Source organism: Coloeus monedula (genome assembly GCF_965178545.1).
Source record: "Coloeus monedula genome assembly, chromosome: 33".
NCBI classification, from domain to species: domain Eukaryota; kingdom Metazoa; phylum Chordata; class Aves; order Passeriformes; family Corvidae; genus Coloeus; species Coloeus monedula.
In genome coordinates, this window is record NC_138813.1 from 2,730,756 (window position 1) to 2,757,738 (window position 26,983).

The 26,983-nt window shown below is 49.8% G+C and overlaps 1 protein-coding gene across 1 annotated transcript in view; it reads right to left on the bottom strand.

Moving 5' to 3' along the window:
• The window catches only part of CLPTM1 (CLPTM1 regulator of GABA type A receptor forward trafficking), a 55,923-nt gene that overhangs the window by 13,037 nt on the left and 15,903 nt on the right, over positions 1 to 26,983 (bottom strand). Inside the window, 10 exon segments of the mRNA XM_082299643.1 lie at positions 847 to 859; positions 862 to 984; positions 3,515 to 3,610; positions 3,762 to 3,952; positions 6,676 to 6,769; positions 12,557 to 12,801; positions 18,027 to 18,147; positions 20,001 to 20,086; positions 23,037 to 23,154; positions 26,619 to 26,777. Coding sequence (XP_082155769.1) covers positions 847 to 859; positions 862 to 984; positions 3,515 to 3,610; positions 3,762 to 3,952; positions 6,676 to 6,769; positions 12,557 to 12,801; positions 18,027 to 18,147; positions 20,001 to 20,086; positions 23,037 to 23,154; positions 26,619 to 26,777 — 1,246 coding nt within the window.

Here is a 26,983-nt window from a genome sequence, read left to right on the forward strand (position 1 = left end):
GAAAACGAGGGAAGGAAAGGGGAAGAAGAAAAAGGGGGAAAAGGGGGGGAAAGGGGGGAAAAAGGGGGGAAAAAGGGGGGAAAAAGGGGGGAAAACGAGGGAAAAAGGGGGAAAAAGGGGGGAAAAGGGGGAAAGGGGGAAAAAGGGGGGAAAAAGGGGGGAAAAGGGGGGAAAAGGGGGGAAAAGGGGGGAAAAAGGGGGGAAAAGGGGGAAAGGGGGGAAAACGGGGGAAAAAGGGGGAAAAAGGGGGAAAAGGGGGGAAAAGGGGGGAAAAGGGGGGAAAAGGGGGAAAAAGGGGGGAATAGGGGGGAAAAGGGGGAAAAGGGGGAAAAGGGGGGAAAAGGGGGAAAAAGGGGGAAAAAGGGGGAAAAGGGGGGAAAAGGGGGGAAAAGGGGGAAAAGGGGGAAAAGGGGGAAAAGGGGGGAAAAAGGGGGAAAAGGGGGGAAAAGGGGGAAAAAGGGGGAAAAAGGGGGAAAAGGGGGGAAAAGGGGGAAAAAGGGGGAAAAAGGGGGGAAAAACGGGGGAAAAAGGGGGAAAAAGGGGGAAAACGGGGGAAAACGGGGGAAAAGGGGGGAAAAGGGGGGAAAAGGGGGAAAAGGGGGAAAAGGGGGGAAAAGGGGGAAAAAGGGGGGAAAAAGGGGGAAAAGGGGGAAAAAGGGGGAAAAGGGATGGGGAAAAGGGGGAAAAGGGGGAAAAGGGGGGAAAAAGGGGGAAAAAGGGGGAAAAAGGGGGAAAAGGGGGAAAAGGGGGAAAAGGGGAAAGAGGGGAAAAGGGGGGAAAAGGGGGAGGGAAAAAGGGAAAAAAAAAAAAGGGGGGAAAAAGGGGGGAAAAGGGGGAAAAAGGGGGGAAAAGAGATCAGAGGAAGCCGTAGAGCATGCTGAGCAGCCACGAGTACCAGCCCTTGTGCTCCAGGTACAGCAGGCTGTACACGGCGTAGCAGCCCAGCAGCGGGAACAGGATCCACGACAGGTACCGGAATGCCATCTGGAAAACCGGGAAAAGCCGCTGCCACCGGACCCGGACACCCAGCCCGGCCCCGAGCTCCTCGTTTGGGGCCGTTTTCCTGCGCTTTTTTGGGGTCGTTCCTGCTTCGTTTGGGCTCTGGTTTGGGGCTCATTGGAGGGTTCGGGGCTCCTTTGCTTGTTAGCCTGGGGGCGTTGCTGGGAATTCTTCATGGCCTTTGGGGTTATTCCTGGGAATTCCGGGTCAATTCGGGGTTATTCCCGGGAATTCTGGGTCAATTCGGGGTCATTCCCGAAAATTCTGGGTCAATTCGGGGTCATTCCCGAAAATTCCGGGTCAATTTGGGGTCATTCCCGAAAATTCTGGGTCAATTTGGGGTTATTCCCGGGAATTCTGGGTCAATTTGGGGTCATTCCCGAAAATTCTGGGTCAGTTTGGGGTCATTCCTGGGAATTCCTCATCCCTTTGGGGTTATTCCTGGGAATTCTGGGTCAATTTGGGGTCATTCCCAAAAATTCCGGGTCAATTTGGGGTTATTTCCAGGAATTCTGGGTCAATTTGGGGTCATTCCCGAAAATTCTGGGTCAGTTTGGGGTTATTCCAGGGAATTCTGGGTCAGTTTGGGGTCATTCCTGGGAATTCCTCATGCCTTTGGGGTCATTCCCGGGAATTCCGGGTCAATTCGGGGTCATTCCCAAAAATTCCGGGTCAATTTGGGGTTATTCCCGGGAATTCCGGGTCAATTTGGGGTTATTCCCGGGAATTCTGTGTCTGTTTGGGGTTATTCCCGGGAATTCTGGGTCAGTTTGGGGTTATTCCCGGGAATTCCTCATCCCTTTGGGGTCATTCCCGGGAATTCCAGGTCAATTCGGGGTCATTCCCAAAAATTCCGGGTCAATTTGGGGTCATTCCCGAAAATTCCTCATCCATTTGGGGTCATTTCTGGGAATCCCAGCTCAATTCGGGGTCATTCCCGGGAATTCCAGGTCAATTTGAGGTTATTCCCGAGAATTCCTCATCTGTTTGGGGTCATTCCCGGGAATTCCGGGTCAATTTGGGGTCATTCCCAGCAATCCCAGCTCCATTTCCCATCCATTTTGGGCCGATTTGGGTCATTCCCAGCAATTCCAGCTCCATTTTGGGGTCATTCCGACAATTCCAGCTCCATTTCTCATAATTTTGGGGTCATTCCCAGCAATCCCAGCTCCATTTCCCATAATTTGGGGTCATTCCCAGCAATTCCAGCTCCATTTCCCATCCATTTAGGGCCGATTTGGGTCATTCCCAGCAATCCCAGCTCCATTTTGGACCATTCCCAGCAATTCCAGCTCCATTTCGGACCATTCCCAGCAATCCCACCTCCATTTTGGGTCATTCCCAACAATCCCAGCTCCATTTTGGACCATTCCCATCCATTCCCTCTCCATTTTGGGTCATTCCCAACAATCCCAGCTCCATTTTGGACCATTCCCAGCAATCCCAGCTCCATTTGAGGTCATTCCCAGCAATTCCAGCTCCATTTTGGGACCATTCCCAGCAATCCCAGCTCCATTTTGGGGTCATTCCAACAATTCCAGCTCCATTTCCCGTAACTTTGGACCATTCCCAGCAATCCCAGCTCCATTTCCCATCCATTTAGGGCCGATTTGGGTCATTCCCAGCAATCCCAGCTCCATTTCGGACCATTCCCAAAAATCCCAGCTCCATTTCGGACCATTCCCAGCAATCCCAGCTCCATTTCGGACCATTCCCAGCAATCCCAGCTCCATTTTGGGACCATTCCCAACAATCCCAGCTCCATTTTGGGTCATTCCCAGCAATCCCAGCTCCATTTTGGACCATTCCCCACAACTCCAGCTCTATTTTGGACCATTCCCATCCATTCCCTCTCCATTTTGGACCATTCCCAGCAATCCCAGCTCCATTTCGGGACCATTCCCATCAACTCCAGCTCCATTTTGGACCATTCCCCGCAATCCCAGCTCCATTTCGGACCATTCCCCGCAATCCCAGCTCCATTTCGGACCATTCCCAGCAATCCCAGCTCCATTTCGGACCATTCCCAGCAATCCCAGCTCCATTTCGGGACCATTCCCAACAATCCCAGCTCCATTTTGGACCATTCCCATCAACTCCAGCTCCATTTTGGACCATTCCCAGCAATCCCAGCTCCATTTCGGACCATTCCCATCCATTCCCAGCTCCATTTGGGGTCATTCCCAGCAATCCCAGCTCCATTTTGGGGTCATTCCAACAATTCCAGCTCCATTTCCCGTAACTTTGGACCATTCCCAGCAATCCCAGCTCCATTTTGGGTCATTCCCAACAATCCCAGCTCCATTTCGGACCATTCCCATCCATTCCCTCTCCATTTTGGGTCATTCTCATCAACTCCAGCTCCATTTCTGGACCATTCCCATCAACTCCAGCTCCATTTCGGGACCATTCCCATCAACTCCAGCTCCATTTCCCACCCATTCCCACCCCGTCCCCCCAAACCCCCCGCCGGAATTCCGATCCCAACCAACCCCATCCCAAACTCCCGACTCACATCGTCGTAGACCTTGGTGGACGACTCCACGTAGGTGGATTTATCCGTGAAGCTCACGCGGGGCAACATCCCGGCCACTTTGTTCTCCCGGTCCAGCTGCGCCCCCCAAAAAAAAAAAAAACCAAAAAAAACCCCAAAAAATCCTCAAGAAACTCCCAGAAAATCCCGGAAAAATCGCAGAAAAATCCAGAAAAATCCCCCAAAAAATCCCGGAAAAAGCTCCATCCCGGAGCTTCTCCCGACTCACCCGCACATCCATGACCTTGGTGATTTTCCAGAGGTCGATGAGGAGCCCGATGAAGACGCTGAGCTGCACCACGAAGTTGGTCTCGTTGTCCAGGATGTAGAGCAGCACCACGAGCGACTGGAAAACGCCGAAAAACACGGAGCGCACCGAGAGCCCTTCCAGGGATTGCCGGCTGTTCCAGAACTGGATGTCTGCCGGGAGTGGGAATTCTGGTCAGGAGAGGCTGGGGAATGGGGGTTTGGGGGGGGGTTTGAAGGGGAGAATTCCCAGTGGGAAGGGTGGGAAATGGGGGTTTGGGGGGTTTGAAGGGGAGAATTCCCAGTGGGAAGGGTGGGGAAAGGCGGGAAATGGGGATTCCAGCCAAGAATTCCCAATGGGAATGAAGGAAAGGAGTGGGAAATGGGGGTTTGGGGGGTTTGAAGGGGAGAATTCCCAGTGGGAATGGAGGGAATGGGTGGGAAATGGGGATTCCAGCCAAGAATTCCCAGTGGGAATGGAGGGAAATGGGGGTTTGGGGGGTTTGAAGGGGAGAATTCCCAGTGGGAAGGGTGGGAAATGGGGGTTTGGGGTCTTTAAAGGGGAGAATTCCCATTGGGAATGGAGGGAAATGGGGGTTTGGGGGGTTTTGAAAGGGAGAATTCCCAATGGGAATGGTGGGAAATGGGGATTCCAGCCAAGAATTCCCAATGGGAATGGAGGAAAGGAGTGGGAAATGGGGGTTTGGGGGGGTTTGAAGGGGAGAATTCCCAGTGGGAATGGAGGGAATGGGTGGGAAATGGGGATTCCAGCCAAGAATTCCTGGTGGGAATGGAGGGAAATGGGGGTTTGGGGGGTTTGAAGGGGAGAATTCCCAGTGGGAATGGAGGAAATGGGGGTTTGGGGGGTTTGAAGGGGAGAATTCCCATTGGGAAGGGTGGGAATGGGGGTTTGGGGGGTTTGAAGGGGAGAATTCCCAATGGGAATGGTGGGAAATGGGGATTCCAGGGAAAAATTCCCAGTGGGAATGGAGGAAAGGGTGGGAAATGGGGATTTGGGGGTTTGAAGGGGAGAATTCCCAGTGGGAATGGAGGGAAATGGGGATTCCAGGGAAAAATTCCCAGTGGGAATGGAGGAAAGGGTGGGAAATGGGGGTTTGGGGGTTTGAAGGGGAGAATTCCCAGTGGGAAGGGTGGGGAAAGGCGGGAAATGGGGATTCCAGCCAAGAATTCCCGGTGGGAATGGAGGGAAATGGGGATTTGGGGGGTTTGAAGGGGAGAATTCCCAGTGGGAATGGAGGGAAATGGGGGTTTGGGGGGTTTGAAGGGGAGAATTCCCAGTGGGAAGGGTGGGAAATGGGGATTCCAGGGAAAAATTCCCAGTGGGAATGGAGGAAAGGGTGGGAAATGGGGATTTGGGGGTTTGAAGGGGAGAATTCCCAGTGGGAATGGAGGGAAAAGGTGGGAAATGGGGATTTGGGGGGTTTAAAGGGGAGAATTCCTGGTGGGAATGGAGGGAAAAGGGTGGGAAATGGGGATTCCAGCCAAGAATTCCCGGTGGGAATGGTGGGAAATGGGGGTTTGGGGGGTTTGAAGGGGAGAATTCCCAATGGGAATGGTGGGAAATGGGGATTCCAGGGAAAAATTCCCAGTGGGAATGGAGGAAAGGGTGGGAAATGGGGGTTTGGGGGGTTTGAAGGGGAGAATTCCCAGTGGGAAGAGTGGGAATGGGGGTTTGGGGTCTTTAAAGGGGAGAATTCCCATTGGGAATGGAGGGAATGGGGGTTTGGGGGGTTTTGAAAGAGAGAATTCCCAATGGGAATGGTGGGAAATGGGGATTCCAGCCAAGAATTCCCAATGGGAATGGAGGAAAGGAGTGGGAAATGGGGGTTTGGGGGGTTTGAAGGGGAGAATTCCTGGTGGGAATGGAGGGAAAAGGGTGGGAAATGGGGATTCCAGCCAAGAATTCCCGGTGGGAATGGAGGGAAATGGGGATTTGGGGGTTTGAAGGGGAGAATTCCCAGTGGGAATGGAGGGAAATGGGGGTTTGGGGGGTTTGAAGGGGAGAATTCCCAGTGGGAATGGAGGGAAATGGGGGTTTGGGGGGTTTTGAAAGGGAGAATTCCCAATGGGAATGGTGGGAAATGGGGATTCCAGCCAAGAATTCCCAATGGGAATGGAGGAAAGGAGTGGGAAATGGGGGTTTGGGGGGTTTGAAGGGGAGAATTCCTGGTGGGAATGGAGGGAAAAGGGTGGGAAATGGGGATTCCAGCCAAGAATTCCCGGTGGGAATGGAGGGAAATGGGGATTTGGGGGGTTTGAAGGGGAGAATTCCCATTGGGAATGGAGGAAATGGGGGTTTGGGGGGTTTGAAGGGGAGAATTCCCAGTGGGAAGGGTGGGAAATGGGGATTCCAGTGAAAAATTCCCATTGGGAATAGAGGAAAGGGTGGGAAATGGGGATTTGGGGGGTTTGAAGGGGAGAATTCCTGGTGGGAATGGAGGGAAAAGGTGGGAAATGGGGATTTGGGGATTTGAAGGGGAGAATTCCCAGTGGGAATGGAGGGAAAAGGGTGGGAAATGGGGATTCCAGCCAAGAATTCCCAGTGGGAATGGAGGGAAATGGGGGTTTGGGGGGTTTGAAGGGGAGAATTCCCAGTGGGAAGAGTGGGGAAAGGCGGGAAATGGGGATTCCAGCCAAGAATTCCCAATGGGAATGGAGGAAAAGGTGGGAAAATGGGGATTCCAGGGAAAAATTCCCATTGGGAATGAAGGGAAGGGTGGGAAAATGGGGATTTGGGCTCCTGAAAGGGAAGAATTCCCGGCAGGAACGACAAAAATTCCCACTGGGAATGAAGGGAAAGGGCCGGGAACGGAGCTGGATGTGCGGGCAAAGGGAGTTCCGGGGGAAAATTCCCGGGAAAAGTTGGGAATCGTCACCGTTTTTGAAGGCCAGGAACTCGAAGACGCTGTGGACGATGGAGACGATGATGGTGAGAGCCAGGAGGTACGGATTGGTCTCCAGGAGAGCCACCTGGAACGGGAAAAACGGGAAAAAGTGGGAAAAAACGGGAAAAAATGGGAAAAAACGGGAAAATCCTGGGAATTCGGGAGTGAAACCAGCCCTGGGAGGGACTGGGAGGGACTGGGAGGGACTGGGAGCACTGGGAATGGGATTTGGGAGCACTGGGAATGGGGTTGGTCTCCAGGAGAGCCACCTGGAACGGGAAAAACGGGAAAAAGTGGGAAAAAATGGGAAAAAACGGGAAAAAACGGGAAAAAACGGGAAAAAACGGGAAAATCCTGGGAATTCGGGAGTGAAACCAGCCCTGGGAGGGACTGGGAGGGACTGGGAGCACTGGGAATGGGATTTGGGAGCACTGGGAATGGGGTTGGTCTCCAGGAGAGCCACCTGGAACGGGAAAAACGGGAAAAAGTGGGAAAAAACGGGAAAAAATGGGAAAAAATGGGAAAATCCTGGGAATTCGGGAGTGAAACCAGCCCTGGGAGGGACTGGGAGGGACTGGGAGGGACTGGGAGCACTGGGAATGGGATTTGGGAGCACTGGGAATGGGGTTGGTCTCCAGGAGAGCCACCTGGAACGGGAAAAACGGGAAAAAGTGGGAAAAAACAGGAAAAAACGGGAAAAAATGGGAAAATCCTGGGAATTCGGGAGTGAAACCAGCCCTGGGAGGGACTGGGAGGGACTGGGAGCACTGGGAATGGGATTTGGGAGCACTGGGAATGGGGTTGGTCTCCAGGAGAGCCACCTGGAACGGGAGAAACGGGAAAAAGTGGGAAAAAACGGGAAAAAACGGGAAAAAACGGGAAAAAATGGGAAAATCCTGGGAATTCGGGAGTGAAACCAGCCCTGGGAGGGACTGGGAGGGACTGGGAGGGACTGGGAATGGGATTTGGGAGCACTGGGAATGGGGTTGGTCTCCAGGAGAGCCACCTGGAACGGGAAAAACGGGAAAAAGTGGGAAAAAACGGGAAAAAATGGGAAAATCCTGGGAATTCGGGAGTGAAACCAGCCCTGGGAGGGACTGGGAGGGACTGGGAGGGACTGGGAGGGACTGGGAATGGGATTTGGGAGCACTGGGAATGGGGTTGGTCTCCAGGAGAGCCACCTGGAACGGGAAAAACGGGAAAAAGTGGGAAAAAACGGGAAAAAAACGGGAAAAAATGGGAAAATCCTGGGAATTCGGGAGTGAAACCAGCCCTGGGAGGGACTGGGAGGGACTGGGAGGGACTGGGAGCACTGGGAATGGGATTTGGGAGCACTGGGAATGGGGTTGGTCTCCAGGAGAGCCACCTGGAACGGGAAAAACGGGAAAAAGTGGGAAAAAACAGGAAAAAACGGGAAAAAATGGGAAAATCCTGGGAATTCGGGAGTGAAACCAGCCCTGGGAGGGACTGGGAGGGACTGGGAGCACTGGGAATGGGATTTGGGAGCACTGGGAATGGGGTTGGTCTCCAGGAGAGCCACCTGGAACGGGAGAAACGGGAAAAAGTGGGAAAAAACGGGAAAAAACGGGAAAAAACGGGAAAAAATGGGAAAATCCTGGGAATTCGGGAGTGAAACCAGCCCTGGGAGGGACTGGGAGGGACTGGGAGGGACTGGGAGCACTGGGAATGGGATTTGGGAGCACTGGGAATGGGATTGGTCTCCAGGAGAGCCACCTGGAACGGGAAAAATGGGAAAAAGTGGGAAAAAACGGGAAAAAACGGGAAAAAACGGGAAAAAATGGGAAAATCCTGGGAATTCGGGAGTGAAACCAGCCCTGGGAGGGACTGGGAGGGACTGGGAGGGACTGGGAGCACTGGGAATGGGATTTGGGAGCACTGGGAATGGGGTTGGTCTCCAGGAGAGCCACCTGGAATGGGAAAAAATGGGAAAAAAATCAGGAAAAAATCAGGAAAAAAACAGGAAAATATCAGGGGAAAATTGGGGAAAATCGGGGAAAAAGTCAGGAAAAATTGGGAAAAAAATCGGGAAAAAATCATGAAAAAATCAGGGGAAAATTGGGAAAAGTCAGGGGAAAATCAGGAAAAAATCGGGGGAAAAAATCAGGAAAAATCAGAGAAAAAATTGGGAAAAATCAGGAAAAATCCAGAAAATCAGGAAAGTCAGGGAAAAAAAATCAGGAAATAAATCAGGGAAAATCAGGAAAAATCAGGAAAAAATCAGGGAAAACTGGGAAAAAAATCAGGGGAAAATCAGGAAAAATTAGGCAAAAAATCAGGAAAAAATCAGGAAAAAAATCACGAAAAATTGGAAAAAAATCAGGAAAAAGTTGGGACAAAATCAGGAAAAAATCAGGGGAAAACTGGATAAAAATCAGGGGAAAAAATCAGGAAAAATCAGGAAAATCAGGAAAAAATCAGGGGAAAGTCAGGGGGAAAATCAGGAAAAAATCAGGAAAAATCAGGAAAAAACCAGGGGAAAATTGGGAAAAATTGAGGAAAAAATATCAGGAAAAATCGGGGAAAAAAATGGGAAAAAATCAGGGGAAAATTGGGAAAAATTGAGGGAAAAAATCAGGAAGAAATCAGGAGAAATAAGGAAAAAATCAGGAAAAATCGGGCAAAAATCAGGAAAAAATCAGGAAGAAATCAGGAAAAATAAGGAAAAAATCAGGAAAAATTGGGAAAAAAATTGGGAAAAAACCAGGGGAAAATTGGGAAAAATTGAGGAGAAAAATCAGGAAAAAATCACGAAAAATCGGAAAAAATCAGGAAAAAACCAGAAAAAAACCAGGAAAAAACCAGGGGAAAATTGGGAAAAATCAGGAAAAAATCATGAAAAATTGGGAAAAATCAGGAAAAAACCAGGAAAAACCCAGGAAAAAACCAGGAGAAAATTGGAAAAAATCAGGAAAAAATCAGGGGAAAATTGGGAAAAAAATTGAGGAAAAAAATCACGAAAAATTGGGAAAAATCAGGAAAAAACCAGGGGAAAATTGGAAAAAATCAGGAAAAAATCAGGAAAAAAATCATGAAAAATTGGGAAAAATCAGGAAAAACCCAGGAAAAAACCCAGGAAAAAACCAGGAGAAAACTGGAAAAAATCAGGAAAAAAACAGAAAAAAACCAGGAAAAAACCAGGGGAAAATTGGGAAAAATTGAGGAGAAAAATCAGGAAAAAATCAGGAAAAAATCACGAAAAATTGGGAAAAATCAGGAAAAAAACAGGAAAAACCCAGGAAAAAACCAGGAGAAAACTGGAAAAAATCAGGAAAAAAACAGGAAAAAACCAGGAAAAAAACAGGGGAAAATTGGGAAAAAATCAGGAAAAAATCAGGAAAAAATCAGGAAAAAATCAGGAAAAAATCAGGAAAAAATCAGGAAAAATTGGGAAAAATCAGGAAAAAACCAGGGGAAAATTGGGAAAAATTGAGGAGAAAAATCAGGAAAAAAAATCAGGAAAAAATCATGAAAAATTGGAAAAAATCAGGAAAAAACCAGGGGAAAATTGGAAAAAATCAGGAAAAAACCAGGAAAAAACCAGGAAAAAACCAGGGGAAAACTGGAAAAAATCAGGAAAAAATCAGGAAAAAACCAGGAAAAAACCAGGGGAAAACTGGAAAAAATCAGGAAAAAATCAGGAAAAAATCAGGAAAAAATCAGGAAAAATTGGGAAAAAATCACGAAAAATTGGGAAAAATCAGGAAAAAATCAGGGGAAAATTGGGAAAAAAATGAGGAAAAAAATCACGAAAAATTGGAAAAAATCAGGAAAAAATCAGGAAAAAACCAGGAGAAAACTGGAAAAAATCAGGAAAAAATCAGGAAAAAATCAGGAAAAAATCAGGAAAAAATGGAAAAAATCAGGAAAAAAACAGGAAAAAACCAGGAAAAAACCAGGGGAAAATTGGAAAAAATCAGGAAAAAATCAGGGGAAAATTGGGAAAAAATTGAGGAAAAAATCATGAAAAAATCAGGAAAAAAAATCATGAAAAATTGGAAAAAATCAGGAAAAAATCAGGAAAAAAACAGGGGAAAATTGGGAAAAATCAGGAAAAAATCAGGGGAAAATTGGAAAAAATCAGGAAAAAACCAGGAAAAAACCAGGAAAAAACCAGGAAAAAACCAGGAAAAAACTGGAAGAAATCAGGAAAAAAATCAGGAAAAAATCATGAAAAATTGGGAAAAAATCAGGAAAAAACCAGGGGAAAATTGGGAAAAATCAGGAAAAAACCAGGGGAAAATTGGGAAAAATTGAGGAGAAAAATCAGGAAAAAAATCAGGAAAAAATCACGAAAAATTGGAAAAAATCAGGAAAAAACCAGGGGAAAATTGGAAAAAATCAGGAAAAAACCAGGAAAAAACCAGGAAAAAACCAGGGGAAAACTGGAAAAAATCAGGAAAAAATCAGGAAAAATTGGGAAAAATCAGGAAAAACCCAGGAAAAAACCAGGAAAAAACCAGGAGAAAACTGGAAAAAATCAGGAAAAAATCAGGAAAAATTGGGAAAAATCAGGAAAAACCCAGGAAAAAACCAGGAAAAAACCAGGAAAAAACCAGGGGAAAACTGGAAAAAATCAGGAAAAAATCAGGAAAAAATCAGGAAAAAATCATGAAAAATTGGGAAAAAATCAGGAAAAACCCAGGAAAAAACCAGGGGAAAACTGGAAAAAATCAGGAAAAAATCAGGAAAAAATCAGGAAAAATCGGGAAAAAATCAGGAAAAAATCAGGAAAAAATCAGGAAAAATTGGGAAAAATCAGGAAAAAAACCAGGAAAAAACCAGAAAAAACCAGGAGAAAACTGGAAAAAATCAGGAAAAAATCAGGAAAAAATCAGAAAAAAATCACGAAAAATTGGAAAAAATCAGGAAAAAACCAGGAAAAAACCAGGAGAAAACTGGAAAAAATCAGGAAAAAACCAGGAAAAAACCAGGGGAAAACTGGAAAAAATCAGGAAAAAAATCAGGAAAAAATCATGAAAAATTGGGAAAAATTGGGAAAAATCAGGAAAAACCCAGGAAAAAATCAGGAAAAAAACAGGGGAAAATTGGAAAAAATCAGGAAAAAATCAGGAAAAAATCACGAAAAATTGGGAAAAAATCAGGAAAAAACCAGGAAAAAACCAGGAAAAAACCAGGGGAAAACTGGAAAAAATCAGGAAAAAATCAGGAAAAAATCAGGAAAAAATCAGGGGAAAATTGGAAAAAATCAGGAAAAAATCAGGGGAAAATTGGGAAAAAATTGAGGAAAAAATCATGAAAAAATCAGGAAAAAAAATCATGAAAAATTGGAAAAAATCAGGAAAAAATCAGGAAAAAACCAGGGGAAAATTGGGAAAAAATTGAGGAAAAAATCATGAAAAAATCAGGAAAAAAAATCATGAAAAATTGGAAAAAATCAGGAAAAAATCAGGAAAAAAACAGGGGAAAATTGGGAAAAATCAGGAAAAAATCAGGGGAAAATTGGAAAAAATCAGGAAAAAACCAGGAAAAAACCAGGAAAAAACCAGGAAAAAACTGGAAGAAATTAGGAAAAAAATCAGGAAAAAATCATGAAAAATTGGGAAAAAATCAGGAAAAAATCAGGAAAAATTGGGAAAAATCAGGAAAAAATCAGGGGAAAATTGGGAAAAAATTGAGGAAAAAAATCACGAAAAATTGGAAAAAATCAGGAAAAAATCAGGAAAAAATCAGGAAAAATTGGGAAAAATCAGGAAAAACCCAGGAAAAACCCAGGAGAAAACTGGAAAAAAATCAGGCAAAAACCACCAAAAAACCACCAAAAAACCACCAAAAACCCCCGAAAAAACCCCGACAAAACCCCAGGTGAAACCAGAAGCGGCGAGAGCCTCACCTTGACGGAGTCCTGCTCCTCGTCGGACTGCTCGTAGAGCTCCTCGCCCAGGAAGCTCCAGGGCGAGCGCGAGCTCTGCGCGGCGTAGAGCTGCCAGCGCCACAGCGAGAGCGGGCAGAAGGAGACGCGGAACGGCAGCCGCCGCACCGACTCGTTGATGGGGAAGTAGTCCCGCTGCAGGTTCCAGTAGTCGTTGAAGTAGACGATGGGGAAGTAGTCGCCGCTCAGGGCGTCGAACTTCACGTCTGGGGCGGGGAAAGAGGGTGGAATTCGGTGGGAGTGGGGTAGGAAAAGAATTGCCCGTGGGGAGGATGGGGGGAAAGAGGGGGGTTGGGAGTGGGGAAATGGGGTTGGGAGTGGGGGAAATTCATTGGGAGTGGGGAAATGGGGTTGGGAGTGGGGAAATGGGGTTGGGAGTGGGGAAAATGGGGTTGGGAGTGGGGAAATGGGGTTGGGAGTGGGGGAAATTCAATGGGAGTGGGGAAAGGGGGTTGGGAGTGGGATAAACCCCATAGGAATGGGATAAATGGGATTGGGAGTGGGGAAAAGGGGTTGGGAGTGGGGAAAGTTCATTGGGAGTGGGGGGAAAGGGGGTTGGGAGTGGGGGAAATTCATTGGGAGTGGGGAAAGGGGGTTGGGAGTGGGGAAAATGGGGTTGGGAGTGGGGGAAATTCATTGGGAGTGGGGAAAATTCATTGGGAGTGGGGAAATGGGATTGGGAGTGGGGAAAAGGGGTTGGGAGTGGGGAAAAGGGGTTGGGAGAGGGGGAAAGGGGGTTGGGAATGGGGAAAGGGGGTTGGGAGTGGGGAAAATTCAATGGGAGTGGGGAAAGGGGGTTGGGAGTGGGGAAAATTCATTGGGAGTGGGAAAAATTCATTGGGAGTGGGGAAAATTCATTGGGAGTGGGGGAAAAGGGGGTTGGGAGTGGGGGAAACCCCGTGGGAATGGGATAAACGGGGTTGGGAGTGGGGAAAATTCATTGGGAATGGGGAAAATTCATTGGGAGTGGGGAAAGGGGGTTGGGAGTGGAGAGAAGGGGTTGGGAATGGGGAAAAGGGGTTGGGAATGGGGAAAAGGGGGTTGGGAGTGGGGGAAACCCCGTGGGAATGGGATAAACGGGATTGGGAGTGGGGAAAAGGGGGTTGGGAGTGGGGGAAATTCAATGGGAGTGGGATAAACGGGATTGGGAGTGGGGAAAAGGGGTTGGGAATGGGGAAAGGGTGGTTGGGAGTGGGGGAAACCCCGTGGGAATGGGATAAACGGGATTGGGAGTGGGGAAAAGGGGTTGGGAATGGGGAAAAGGGGGTTGGGAGTGGGGGAAATTCAATGGGAGTGGGGAAAGGGGGTTGGGAGTGGAGAGAAGGGGTTGGGAATGGGGAAAAGGGGTTGGGAGTGGGGAAAATTCAATGGGAGTGGGGAAAACCCCATGGGAATGGGATAAATTCATTGGGAGTGGGGAAAATGGGGTTGGGAGTGGGGGAAAGGGGGTTGGGAGTGGGATAAACCTCATAGGAATGGGATAAATGGGATTGGGAGTGGGGAAAAGGGGGTTGGGAGTGGGGAAAATTCATTGGGAGTGGGGAAAATTCATTGGGAGGGGGGAAAGGGGGTTGGGAGTGGGGGAAACCCCGTGGGAACGGGATAAACGGGATTGGGAGAGGGGGAAAGGGGGTTGGGAGTGGGGAAAATTCATTGGGAGTGGGGAAATGGGGTTGGGAATGGGGAAAAGGGGTTGGGAGTGGGGGAAACCCCGTGGGAATGGGATAAACGGGATTGGGAGTGGGGAAAATTCATTGGGAATGGGGAAAAGGGGGTTGGGAGTGGGGGAAATTCAATGGGAGTGGGATAAACGGGATTGGGAGTGGGGAAATGGGGTTGGGAATGGGGAAAATTCATCGGGAATGGGATAAATTCATTGGGAGTGGGGAAAACCCCGTGGGAACGGGATAAACGGGGTTGGGAATGGGATAAATTCACTGGGAATGAGATAAACGCGGTTGGGAGGGGGGAAAGGGGTTGGGAATGGGGAAAAGGGGATTGGGAATGGGATAAATTCACTGGGAATGGTGAAAGGGGGTTGGGAGTGGGGAAATGGGATGGACTGGGATGAACTGGGATGAACTGGGAAGTCCCAAAACCCTCGGAGCCCCACAAAGCCCAACCAATCCCGTTTTTTCTGGGAATTTTGCTGGGAAAAGGCGGAATTCCGGGGGCTCACATTGGTCCAGGGGCGGGGGGACGCTGCCCCTGACCCAGGGCTGACACTGGGATGAACTGGGATGGACTGGGATGAACTGGGATGGACTGGGATGAACTGGGATGAACTGGGAAGTCCCAAACCCCTGCAAACCCCGTGATATCGAACCAATCCCGTTTTTTCTGGGAATTTTCCCGGGAAAAGGCGGAATTCCGGGGGCTCACATTGGTCCAGGGGCGGGGGGACGCTGCCCCTGACCCAGGGCTGACACTGGGATGAACTGGGATGAACTGGGAGGGACTGGGAGCTACCAGAACCTTCCGAACCCCATGAGATCGAATGAATCCCGTTTTTTCTGGGAATTTTCCTGGGAAAAGGCGGAATTCCGGGGGCTCACATTGGTCCAGGGGCGGGGGCACGTTGCCCCTGACCCATGGCTGACACTGGGATGAACTGGGATGGACTGGGATGAACTGGGAGGGACTGGGAGCTACCAGAACCTTCCGAACCCCACGAGATCGAATGAATCCCATTTTTTCTGGGAATTTTCCTGGGAAAAGGCGGAATTCCGGGGGCTCACATTGGTCCAGGGGCGGGGGGACGCTGCCCCTGACCCATGGCTGACACTGGGATGAACTGGGATGAACTGGGAGGGACTGGGAGCTACCAGAACCTTCCGAACCCCATGAGATCGAATGAATCCCGTTTTTTCTGGGAATTTTGCCGGGAAAAGGCGGAATTCCGGGGGCTCACATTGGTCCAGGGGCGGGGGCACGTTGCCCCTGACCCATGGCTGACACTGGGATGAACTGGGATGGACTGGGATGAACTGGGAGGGACTGGGAGCTACCAGAACCTTCCGAACCCCACGAGATCGAATGAATCCCATTTTTTCTGGGAATTTTCCTGGGAAAAGGCGGAATTCCGGGGGCTCACATTGGTCCAGGGGCGGGGGGACGCTGCCCCTGACCCATGGCTGACACTGGGATGAACTGGGATGAACTGGGAGGGACTGGGAGCTACCAGAACCTTCCGAACCCCATGAGATCAAATGAATCCCGTTTTTTCTGGGAATTTTCCCAGGAAAAGGCGGAATTCCAGGATATCTGAGCGCTCACATTGGTCCAGGGGCGGGGGGACGCTGCCCTGCACCCAAGGGTGACACTGGGATGAACTGGGATGGACTGGGATGAACTGGGAGCTCCCAAACCCCTGCAAACCCCGTGATATCGAACCAATCCCGTTTTTTCTGGGAATTTTGCCGGGAAAAGGCGGAATTCCGGGGGCTCACATTGGTCCAGGGGCGGGGGCACGCTGCCCCTGACCCAGGGCTGACACTGGGATGGACTGGGATGAACTGGGAGGGACTGGGAGCTACCAGAACCTTCCGAACCCCACGAGATCGAACCAATCCCATTTTTTCTGGGAATTTTCCCAGGAAAAGGCGGAATTCCGGGGGCTCACATTGGTCCAGGGGCGGGGGGACACCGCCCTGGACCTGGGGTTGGCACTGGGATGGACTGGGATGAACTGGGATGGACTGGGATGAACTGGGAGCTCCCAAACCCCTGCAAACCCCGTGATATCGAACCAATCCCGTTTTTTCTGGGAATTTTGCCGGGAAAAGGCGGAATTCCGGGGGCTCACATTGGTCCAGGGGCGGGGGCACGCTGCCCCTGACCCAGGGCTGACACTGGGATGGACTGGGATGGACTGGGATGAACTGGGAGCTCCCAAACCCCTGCAAACCCCGTGATATCGAACCAATCCCGTTTTTTCTGGGAATTTTGCCGGGAAAAGGCGGAATTCCAGGGGCTCACATTGGTCCAGGGGTGGGGGGACGCTGCCCTGGACCTGGGGTTGGCACTGGGATGAACTGGGATGGACTGGGATGGACTGGGATGGACTGGGATGAACTGGGAGGGACTGGGAGCTACCAGAACCTTCCGAACCCCATGAGATCGAATGAATCCCATTTTTTCTGGGAATTTTGCCGGGAAAAGGCGGAATTCTGGGGGCTCACATTGGTCCAGGGGCGGGGGCACGCTGCCCCTGACCCAGGGCTGACACTGGGATGAACTGGGATGGACTGGGATGAACTGGGAAGTCCCAAACCCCTGCAAACCCCGTGATATCGAACCAATCCCGTTTTTTCTGGGAATTTTGCCGGGAAAAGGCGGAATTCCGGGGGCTCACATTGGTCCAGGGGCGGGGGGACGCTGCCCCTGACCCAGGGCTGACACTGGGATGAACTGGGATGAACTGGGAGGGACTGGGAGCTACCAGAACCTTCCAAACCCCGTGATATCGAACCAATCCCGTTTTTTCTGGGAATTTTCCCAGGAAAAGGCGGAATTCCGGGGGCTCACATTGGTCCAGGGGCGGGGGCACGCTGCCCCTGACCCATGGCTGACACTGGGATGAACTGGGATGAACTGGGAGGGACTGGGAGCTACCAGAACCTTCCGAACCCCATGAGATCGAATGAATCCCATTTTTTCTGGGAATTTTCCCGGGAAAAGGCGGAATTCCGGGGGCTCACATTGGTCCAGGGGTGGGGGGACGCTGCCCCTGACCCAGGGCTGACACTGGGATGAACTGGGATGAACTGGGATGAACTGGGAGGGACTGGGAGCTACCAGAACCTTCCGAACCCCATGAGATCGAACCAATCCCATTTTTTCTGGGAATTTTCCTGGGAAAAGGCGGAATTCCGGGGGCTCACATTGGTCCAGGGGTGGGGGGACGCTGCCCCTGACCCAGGGCTGACACTGGGATGAACTGGGATGAACTGGGATGAACTGGGAGGGACTGGGAGCTACCAGAACCTTCCGAACCCCATGAGATCGAACCAATCCCATTTTTTCTGGGAATTTTCCTGGGAAAAGGCGGAATTCCGGGGGCTCACATTGGTCCAGGGGTGGGGGGACGCTGCCCCTGACCCAGGGCTGACACTGGGATGAACTGGGATGAACTGGGATGAACTGGGAGGGACTGGGAGCTACCAGAACCTTCCGAACCCCATGAGATCGAACCAATCCCATTTTTTCTGGGAATTTTCCTGGGAAAAGGCGGAATTCTGGGATATCTGAGCGCTCACATTGGTCCAGGGGTGGGGGCACGCTGCCCCTGACCCGGGGTTGGCACTGGGATGAACTGGGATGGACTGGGATGAACTGGGAGCTCCCAAACCCCTGCAAACCCCGTGATATCGAACCAATCCCGTTTTTTCTGGGAATTTTGCCGGGAAAAGGCGGAATTCCGGGGGCTCACATTGGTCCAGGGGCGGGGGGACGCTGCCCCTGACCCAGGGCGTGTGGTCGTCCACCATGTTGATGGTCAGGTTCGGGTGCCAGTGGGAGATGACCTCGACCGGCCCGAAATCCTCGGCCCTCTGGAAGGGAAATCCCGGGAATTGTCAGCGAATCCCGGGAAAAAAATCCCGGGAAAAGCCGGGCTGGGAAGAGGGGGGAAAAAATTCCCAAAAAAATTCCGCCCAAAAAAAATCCCCAAAAGTTCTCCAAAACAAAACAAAAAAAAATTGCCCAAAAAGGAAAAATTTTTTTCCGATAAACGGCAAAAAAATTTCCCGAAAAATCCCACCCCCCCCGCACAATTCCCCAAGAAATGCCAATAATTCCTCAAAAAATCCCAATAATTCCCAAACCTTCCCCAAAAACTTCCCCAAAAAATCCTAAAATCGTCCCCAAAAATTCCCCCCAAAAATTCCCAAAAAAACCCCAAAAAATCCCCAAAAATTCCCAAAAAAACCTCAAAAAATTCCCAAAAATTCCCAAAACATCCCCCAAAAATCCCAAAAAATTCCCAAAAAACTCCCAAAAAATCCCCAAAAATTCCCAAAAAAAACCTCAACAATTCCCCCAAAAATTCCAAAAAATCCCAAAAAATCCAAAAAAATCCCCAAAAAAACCCCCAAAAATCCCCCCAAAAAACCCCAAAAAAACCCAAAAATTCCCAAAAATCCCTAAAAATTCCCAAAAACCCCCAACAATTCCCCCCAAAATTCCCAACAAAATCCCAAAAAACTCCCAAAAAATCCCCAAAAATTCCCAAAAAAACCCAACAATTCCCCCAAAAATTCCCAAAAAATCCCCAAAAAAACCCCCAAAAATCCCCCAAAAAACCCAACAATTCCCCCGAAAATTCCCAAAAAATCCCCCAAAAAACCCCCAAAAATTCCCAAAAAAACCCCCCAAAAAACCCCCAAAATCCCCAAAAAAACCCCAAAAAATCCCAAAAAATTCCCAAAAAAACCCAAAATCCCCAAAAATCCCAAAATTCCCAAAAAACCCTCAAAAAATTCCCAAAAATTCCCAAAAATCCCCAAAAATTCCCAAAAAATCCCCCAACAATTCCCCCAAAAAATCCCAAAAAATCCCCCAAAAAACCCCCAAAAATTCCCAAAAAAACCTCAAAAAATTCCCAAAAATTCCCAAAAAATCCCTCAACAATTCCCCAAAAAATTCCCAAAAAATCCCCCAAAAAATCCCCCCAAAATTCCCAAAAATCCCCCAAAAAATCCCCCAAAAACCCCCCAAAAATCCCCCAAAAAATCCCAAAAAACCCCCCAAAATCCCAAAAAATTCCCAAAAAAACCTCAAAAAATTCCCAAAAAATTCCCAAAAATCCCAAAAAATCCCCCCAAAAAACCCCCCCAAAAAATCCCAAAAAATCCCAAAAAACCCCCAAAAATCCCCAAAAAAACCCCCGAAAAATCCCAAAAAATCCCCCAAAAAACCCCCAAAAATCCCAAAAACCCCCAAAAACCCCCAAAAATTCCCAAAAAAACCTCCAAAAATTCCCAAAAATTCCCAAAAAATCCCTCAACAATTCCCCAAAAAATTCCCAAAAAATCCCCCAAAAAATCCCCCAAAAACCCCCCAAAAATCCCCCAAAAAATCCCAAAAAACCCCCAAAAATCCCCAAAAATTCCCAAAAAAACCTCCAAAAATTCCCAAAAAATTCCCAAAAATCCCAAAAAATCCCCCAAAAATCCCCAAAAAACCCCCCAAAAAATCCAAAAAAAATCCCAAAAAACCCCCCAAAAAATCCCAAAAAATCCCAAAAAACCCCCAAAAAACCCCCAAAAATCCCCAAAAAATCCCCAAAAAACCCCCCAAAAAATCCCAAAAAATCCCCAAAAATTCCCCAAAATTCCCCAGAATTCCCCAAATCCCTAAAAACGCCTGAAACGGGCGCAGAAGCCCCGAGCGCGGGAATTCCCACCTTGATCATCTCGGGATCCGCCTCCGTCTCTCCCGTCAGGAGGTTCTTGGTTTTCTGGAAGCGCCGGCGCTTGTATTTGTTAATCACTGGGAAAACGGGCAAAGAACGGGAAAAGTGAGAGAAAACGGGGAAAAAGGGGGAAAATGGGGAAAAACGGGGGATAAAAAGGGAAAATAGGGGGGGAAAATGGGGATAAATGGGGATAAATGGGGATAAAAAGGGAAAAAATGGGGAAAAACCGGGGATAAAAAGGGAAAAAAATGGGGATAAAAAGGGAAAATATGGGGGGAAAATGGGGATAAATGGGGATAAATGGGGATAAAAAGGGAAAAAAAGGGGAAAAAACGGGGATAAAAAGGGAAAAAAAAGAGGATAAATGGGGAAAAATGGGGATAAAAAGGGAAAATATGGGGGGAAAATGGGGATAAATGGGGATAAATGGGGATAAAAAGGGAAAAAAAGGGGAAAAAACGGGGATAAAAAGGGAAAAAAAAGAGGATAAATGGGGAAAAATGGGGATAAAAAGGGAAAATATGGGGGGAAAATGGGGATAAATGGGGAAAAATGGGAAAAAAAGGGGAAAAAATGGGGAAAAACGGGGATAAAAAGGGAAAAAAATGGGGATAAAAAGGGAAAAAAAAAAGAGGATAAATGGGGAAAAATGGGGATAAAAAGGGGGATAAAAAGGGAAAATCTGGGGGAAAATGGGGATAAATGGGGATAAAAAGGGAAAAAAAGGGGAAAAAAGGGGGATAAATGGGGATAAAATGGAAGAAAAATGGGAAAAAATGGGGATAAAAAGGGGGAAAAATGGGGGAAAAGGGGAAATGGGGAAAAATGGGGATAAAAAGGGGAAAAAATGGGAAAAAGTGGGGAAAAAAGGGGATAAATGGGGATAAATGGGGAAAAATAGGGAAAAAATGGGGATAAAAAGGGAAAAAAAGAGGATGAATGGGGATAAATGGGGATAAAAAGGGAAAAATGGGGATAAATGGGGATAAATGGGGATAAATGGGGAAAAAATGGGGAAAAGGGGGGGAAAATGGGCATAAATGGGGATAAAAAAGGAAAAAATGGGGAAAAAATGGGAAAAGATGGGGATAAAAAGGTGGAAAACGAGGAAAAATGGGGGAAAAATGGGGATAAAAAGGGGAAAAATGGGGAAAAATAGGGAAAAATGGGGATAAATGGGGATAAATGGGGATAAATGGGAATAAATGGGGATAAAAAGGGAAAAAATGGGAAAAGATGGGGATAAAAAGGGAAAATATGAGGGAAAAAAAGGAAAAATGGGGAAAAATGGGGATAAAAAGGGGAAAATATGGGGGAAAAATGGAAAAAAATGGGGATAAAAATAGGGAATATGAGGATAAATGGGGAAGAAATGGGAAAAAATGGGGAAAAATGGCGAAAAAGTGGGAAAAAAATGGGGAAAAGGGAGAAAAAATGGGAAAAACCAGAAGAAATATGGGAACAAAATGGGAAGAAAAATGGGAAAAATGGAGAAAAAACTGGGAAAACCGGAAGCGGGAAAAAATGGGAAAAAGTGGGGAAAAAAGGGAAAAACATTGGGAAAAAAATTGGGAAAAAACGTGAAAAGTGCGAAAAAGTGGCAAAAAAGGTAAAAAAACGGGAAAAATAGGAAAAAATGGGGGAAAAAGGGAAAAAGTGAGGAAAAAGTGGGAAAAAAGTGGGAAAAATTGGGAAAAAAAGGGGAAAAAAAAGGGAAAATTGGGAATTCCTGGCAGGAATGGGGATTTTGGGGCTGATCCCACTGGATTTGGGGCTGGAAAATCGGGAATTCCAGGTGGAAATGGGGCCATTCCTGAGGGATTTGGGGTTGGAAAATCGGGAATTCCAGGCTGGAATGGGGCTGTTCCCGAGGGATTTGGGGTTGGAAAATCGGGAATTCCAGGTGGAAATGGGGCCGTTCCTGAGGGATTTGGGGCTGGAAAATCGGGAATTCCAGGCGGGAATGGGGATTTTGGGGCTGATCCCACTGGATTTGGGGCTGGAAAATTGGGAATTCCAGGCTGGAACGGGGCCGTTCTCGAGGGATTTGGGGCTGGAAAATCGGGAATTCCAGGTGGAAATGGGGCCATTCCCGAGGGATTTGGGGTTGGAAAATCGGGAATTCCAGGCTAGAATGGGGTGATTCCCGAGGGATTTGGGGCTGGAAAATCGGGAATTCCAGGCGGGAACGGGGTGATTCCCGAGGGATTTGGGGCTGGAAAATCGGGAATTCCAGGCGGGAATGGGGCCATTCCTGAGGGATTTGGGGCTGGAAAATCGGGAATTCCCGGGAATTCCGTACTGCGGGAGCTGTGCACGGTGGCCAGGCGGGAATGGGGCCGTTCCCGAGGGATTTGGGGTTGGAAAATCGGGAATTCCAGGTGGAAATGGGGCCATTCCCGAGGGATTTGGGGCTGGAAAATCGGGAATTCCCGGGAATTCCGTCCTGCGGGAGGTGTGCACGGCGGCCAGGCGGGAATGGGGTGATTCCCGAGGGATTTGGGGCTGGAAAATCGGGAATTCCAGGCGGGAATGGGGCCGTTCCTGAGGGATTTGGGGCTGGAAAATTGGGAATTCCAGGCGGGAATGGGGCCATTCCTGAGGGATTTGGGGCTGGAAAATCGGGAATTCCCGGGGGGAATGGGGTGATTCCCGAGGGATTTGGGGCTGGAAAATCGGGAATTCCAGGTGGAAATGGGGCCGTTCTCGAGGGATTTGGGGCTGGAAAATCGGGAATTCCAGGCGGGAATGGGGCCGTTCCCGAGGGATTTGGGGCTGGAAAATCGGGAATTCCAGGTGGAAATGGAGCCATTCCCGAGGGATTTGGGGCTGGAAAATTGGGAATTCCAGCTGGAAATGGGGCCGTTCTCGAGGGATTTGGGGTTGGAAAATCGGGAATTCCAGGCGGAAATGGGGCCATTCCTGAGGGATTTGGGGCTGGAAAATCGGGAATTCCAGGCGGGAATGGGGTGATTCCCGAGGGATTTGGGGCTGGAAAAGTGGGAATTCCCGGGAATTCCGTACTGCGGGAGGTGTGCACGGTGGCCAGGCGCCGGTAGAGGCTCTTCTGCCGCGGGTCCGGGTGGAAGCCGCTCTTGGTGAAGTAAACGTGGACGTAGATGGAGCCGTTCCGCTGCACGCTCTGGGAAAGGGCCCGGAAAAGGTTGGGAAAAGGTTGGGAAAAGGGCCGGGAAAAGGTTGGGAAAAACCCCAGGAAAGGTTGGGAAAAGGGCCAGGAAAAGGTTGGGAAAAGGGCCAGGAAAAGGTTGGGAAAAGGACCCCAGGAAAGGTTGGGAAAAGGGCTGGGAAAAGGTTGGGAAAAGGGCCAGGAAAAACCCCAGGAAAGGTTGGGAAAAACCCCGGGAAAAGTTGGGAAAAGGGCTGGGAAAATGTTGGGAAAAGGTTGGGAAAAACCCCAGGAAAGGTTGGGAAAAGGGCCGGGAAAATGTTGGGAAAAGGTTGGGAAAAGGTTGGGAAAAACCCCAGGAAAGGTTGGGAAAAGGACCAGGAAAAACCCCAGGGAAGGTTGGGAAAAGATTGGGAAAAGGGCCGGGAAAAAACCCCAGGAAAGGTTGGGAAAAACCCCAGGAAAGGTTGGGAAAAGGACCCAGGAAAGGTTGGGAAAAGGGCTGGGAAAAGCCCTGGAAAGGTTGGGAAAAACCCCGGGGAAAAGTTGGGAAAAGCCCCGGGAAATGTTTGGAAAAAACCCCGGGGAAAAGGTTGGGAAAAATCCCAGGAAAAAGTTGGGAAAGATCCCAGGAAAGGTTGGGAAAAAGTTGGGAAAACGGCCGGGAAAAGGTTGGGAAAAACCCCGGGAAATGTTCAGAAAAAACCCCAGGAAAAGGTTGGGAAAAACCCCGGGAAAGGTTGGGAAAAGGGCCGGGAAAACTCCGGGAAAGGTTGGGAAAAATCCCGGGAAAGGTTGGGAAAAGGACCCCAAACTTGGGGAATTCCAGGCGGGAATTCCAGGGGCCGGATGGGGGCCGAGGGAGGGCCGGGATTTCGGGATCCCCATTCCCACCTGGAATCGCTGCTGCCCTCCCCCGGCCCCAAATCCATCGGGATCGGACCCCAAACCCCCATTTCTGACCCCAAATCCCCATTTCTGACCCCAAACCCCCATTTCTGACCCCAAATCCCCATTTCTGACCCCAAATCCCCATTTCTGACCCCAAACCCCCATTTCTGACCCCAAATCCCCATTTCCCCACCCCAAATCCCCATTTCCCCAGCCCAAACCCCCATTTCTGACCCCAAATCCCCTTTTCTGACCCCAAACCCCCATTTCTGACCCCAAATCCCCATTTCCCGACCCCAAATCCCCATTTCTGACCCCAAACCCCCTTTCCCCCCCCCCAAATCCCATTTCCCGACCCCAAACCCCCATTTCCCAACCCCAAACCCCCATTCCTGACCCCAAATCCCCTTTTTCCAATCCCACATCTCTCAGGACGAGCCACATTCCCACCCCAAATCCCCATTTCTGATCCCAATTCCCTCGGGATCAGCCCCATTCCCACCCCAAATCCCCTTTTCCCAACCCCAAATCCCCATTTCTGACCCCAAATCCCCATTTCCCCACCCCAAATCCCCTTTTCCCAACCCCAAATCCCTCAGGACGAGCCACATTCCCACCCCAAATTCTCTTTTCCCCACCCCAAATCCCCATTTTCCCACCCCAAACCCCCATTTCCCCACCCCAAACCCCCATTTCCCCACCCCAAACCCCCTTTTCCCCACCCCAAACCCCCATTTCTGACCCCAAATCCCCATTTCTGACCCCAAACCCCCATTTCTGACCCCAAACCCCCTTTTCCCCACCCCAAACCCCCATTTCTGACCCCAAATCCCCATTTCCCGACCCCAAACCCCCATTTCCCGACCCCAAATCCCCATTTCTGACCCCAAATCCCCATTTCCCGACCCCAAACCCCCATTTCTGACCCCAAATCCCCATTTCTGACCCCAAATCCCCATTTCTGACCCCAAATCCCCATTTCCCCACCCCAAACCCCCTTTTCCCCACCCCAAACCCCCATTTCTGACCCCAAATCCCCATTTCCCGACCCCAAACCCCCATTTCTGACCCCAAATCCCCATTTCCCAACCCCAAACCCCCTTTTCCCCACACCAAATCCCCATTTCCCGACCCCAAACCCCCATTTCCCGACCCCAAACCCCCTTTTCCCCACCCCAAACCCCCATTTCTGACCCCAAATCCCCATTTCCCGACCCCAAACCCCCTTTTCCCCACCCCAAACCCCCATTTCTGACCCCAAACCCCCATTTCTGACCCCAAACCCCCATTTCCGACCCCAAACCCCCATTTCCGACCCCAAACCCCCATTTCCCGACCCCAAATCCCCATTTCCCGACCCCAAACCCCCATTTCCCGACCCCAAATCCCCATTTCCCCACCCCAAACCCCCTTTTCTGACCCCAAATCCCCATTCCCGACCCCAAACCCCCATTCCCCACCCCAAATCCCCATTTCCCCACCCCAAACCCCCATTTCCCCACCCCAAACCCCCTTTTCTGACCCCAAATCCCCATTTCCCCACCCCAAACCCCCATTCCCGACCCCAAATCCCCATTTCCGACCCCAAACCCCCATTTCTGACCCCAAATCCCCTTTTCCCAACCCCAAATCCCTCAGGACGAGCCACATCCCCACCCCAAATTCTCTTTTCCCCACCCCAAACCCCCATTTCCGACCCCAAACCCCCATTTCTGACCCCAAATCCCCATTTCTGACCCCAAACCCCCATTTCCCCACCCCAAACCCCCATTTCCCCACCCCAAACCCCCATTTCCCGACCCCAAACCCCCATTTCCCCACCCCAAACCCCCATTTCCCCACCCCAAATCCCCATTTCTGACCCCAAACCCCCTTTTCCCCACCCCAAACCCCCATTTCCGACCCCAAACCCCCATTTCCCCACCCCAAACCCCCATTCCTGACCCCAAATCCCCATTTCCACACCCCAAATCCCCATTTCTGACCCCAAATCCCCATTTCTGACCCCAAACCCCCATTTCCCCACCCCAAACCCCCATTTCTGACCCCAAATCCCCATTTCCCGACCCCAAACCCCCATTTCTGACCCCAAACCCCCTTTTCCCCACCCCAAACCCCCATTTCTGACCCCAAATCCCCATTTCTGACCCCAAATCCCCATTTCCCGACCCCAAACCCCCATTTCTGACCCCCAAACCCCCTTTTCCCCACCCCAAACCCCCATTTCTGACCCCAAATCCCCATTTCTGACCCCAAACCCCCATTTCCCGACCCCAAATCCCCATTTCTGACCCCAAATCCCCATTTCCGACCCCAAACCCCCATTTCCCCACCCCAAACCCCCATTTCTGACCCCAAACCCCCTTTTCCCGACCCCAAACCCCCATTTCCCGACCCCAAACCCCCATTCCCGACCCCAAACCCCCTTTTCTGACCCCAAATCCCCATTCCCGACCCCAAATCCCCATTTCCCGACCCCAAACCCCCATTTCCCGACCCCAAATCCCCTTTTCCCACCCCAAACCCCCTTTTTCCGACCCCAAACCCCCTTTTCCCGACCCCCAGCCCCGCCATTCCCGCTTCCCCACCTGGGACACGTCGAGCTCTCCGAAGTGCTCGTAGCAGCCGTCGGAATTCTCGCCGCTGCTCCAGTCCCCGTAGACCAGGTCCCGCTTTTCCCAGAACAGGGCGGAGCTGACGTTGAAATCCGTGAAGTGCTCGTGCTCCGAGACGTAAACGTAGAGATCCTGCGGGAACGCGGCCCTAAATCCTTGGGATCAGCCCCAAATCCCTCGGGAACGGCCCTAAAACGGCCCCAGAACGGCCCCAAATGGGCTCGTCCGCCTGAGCCCAAATCCCCCAAATCCCAACCCCAAATCCCTCGGGAATGGCCCCAAAATGGCCCCAGAATGGCCTCATCCTCCTGAGCCCAAATCCCCATTTCTGAGCCCAA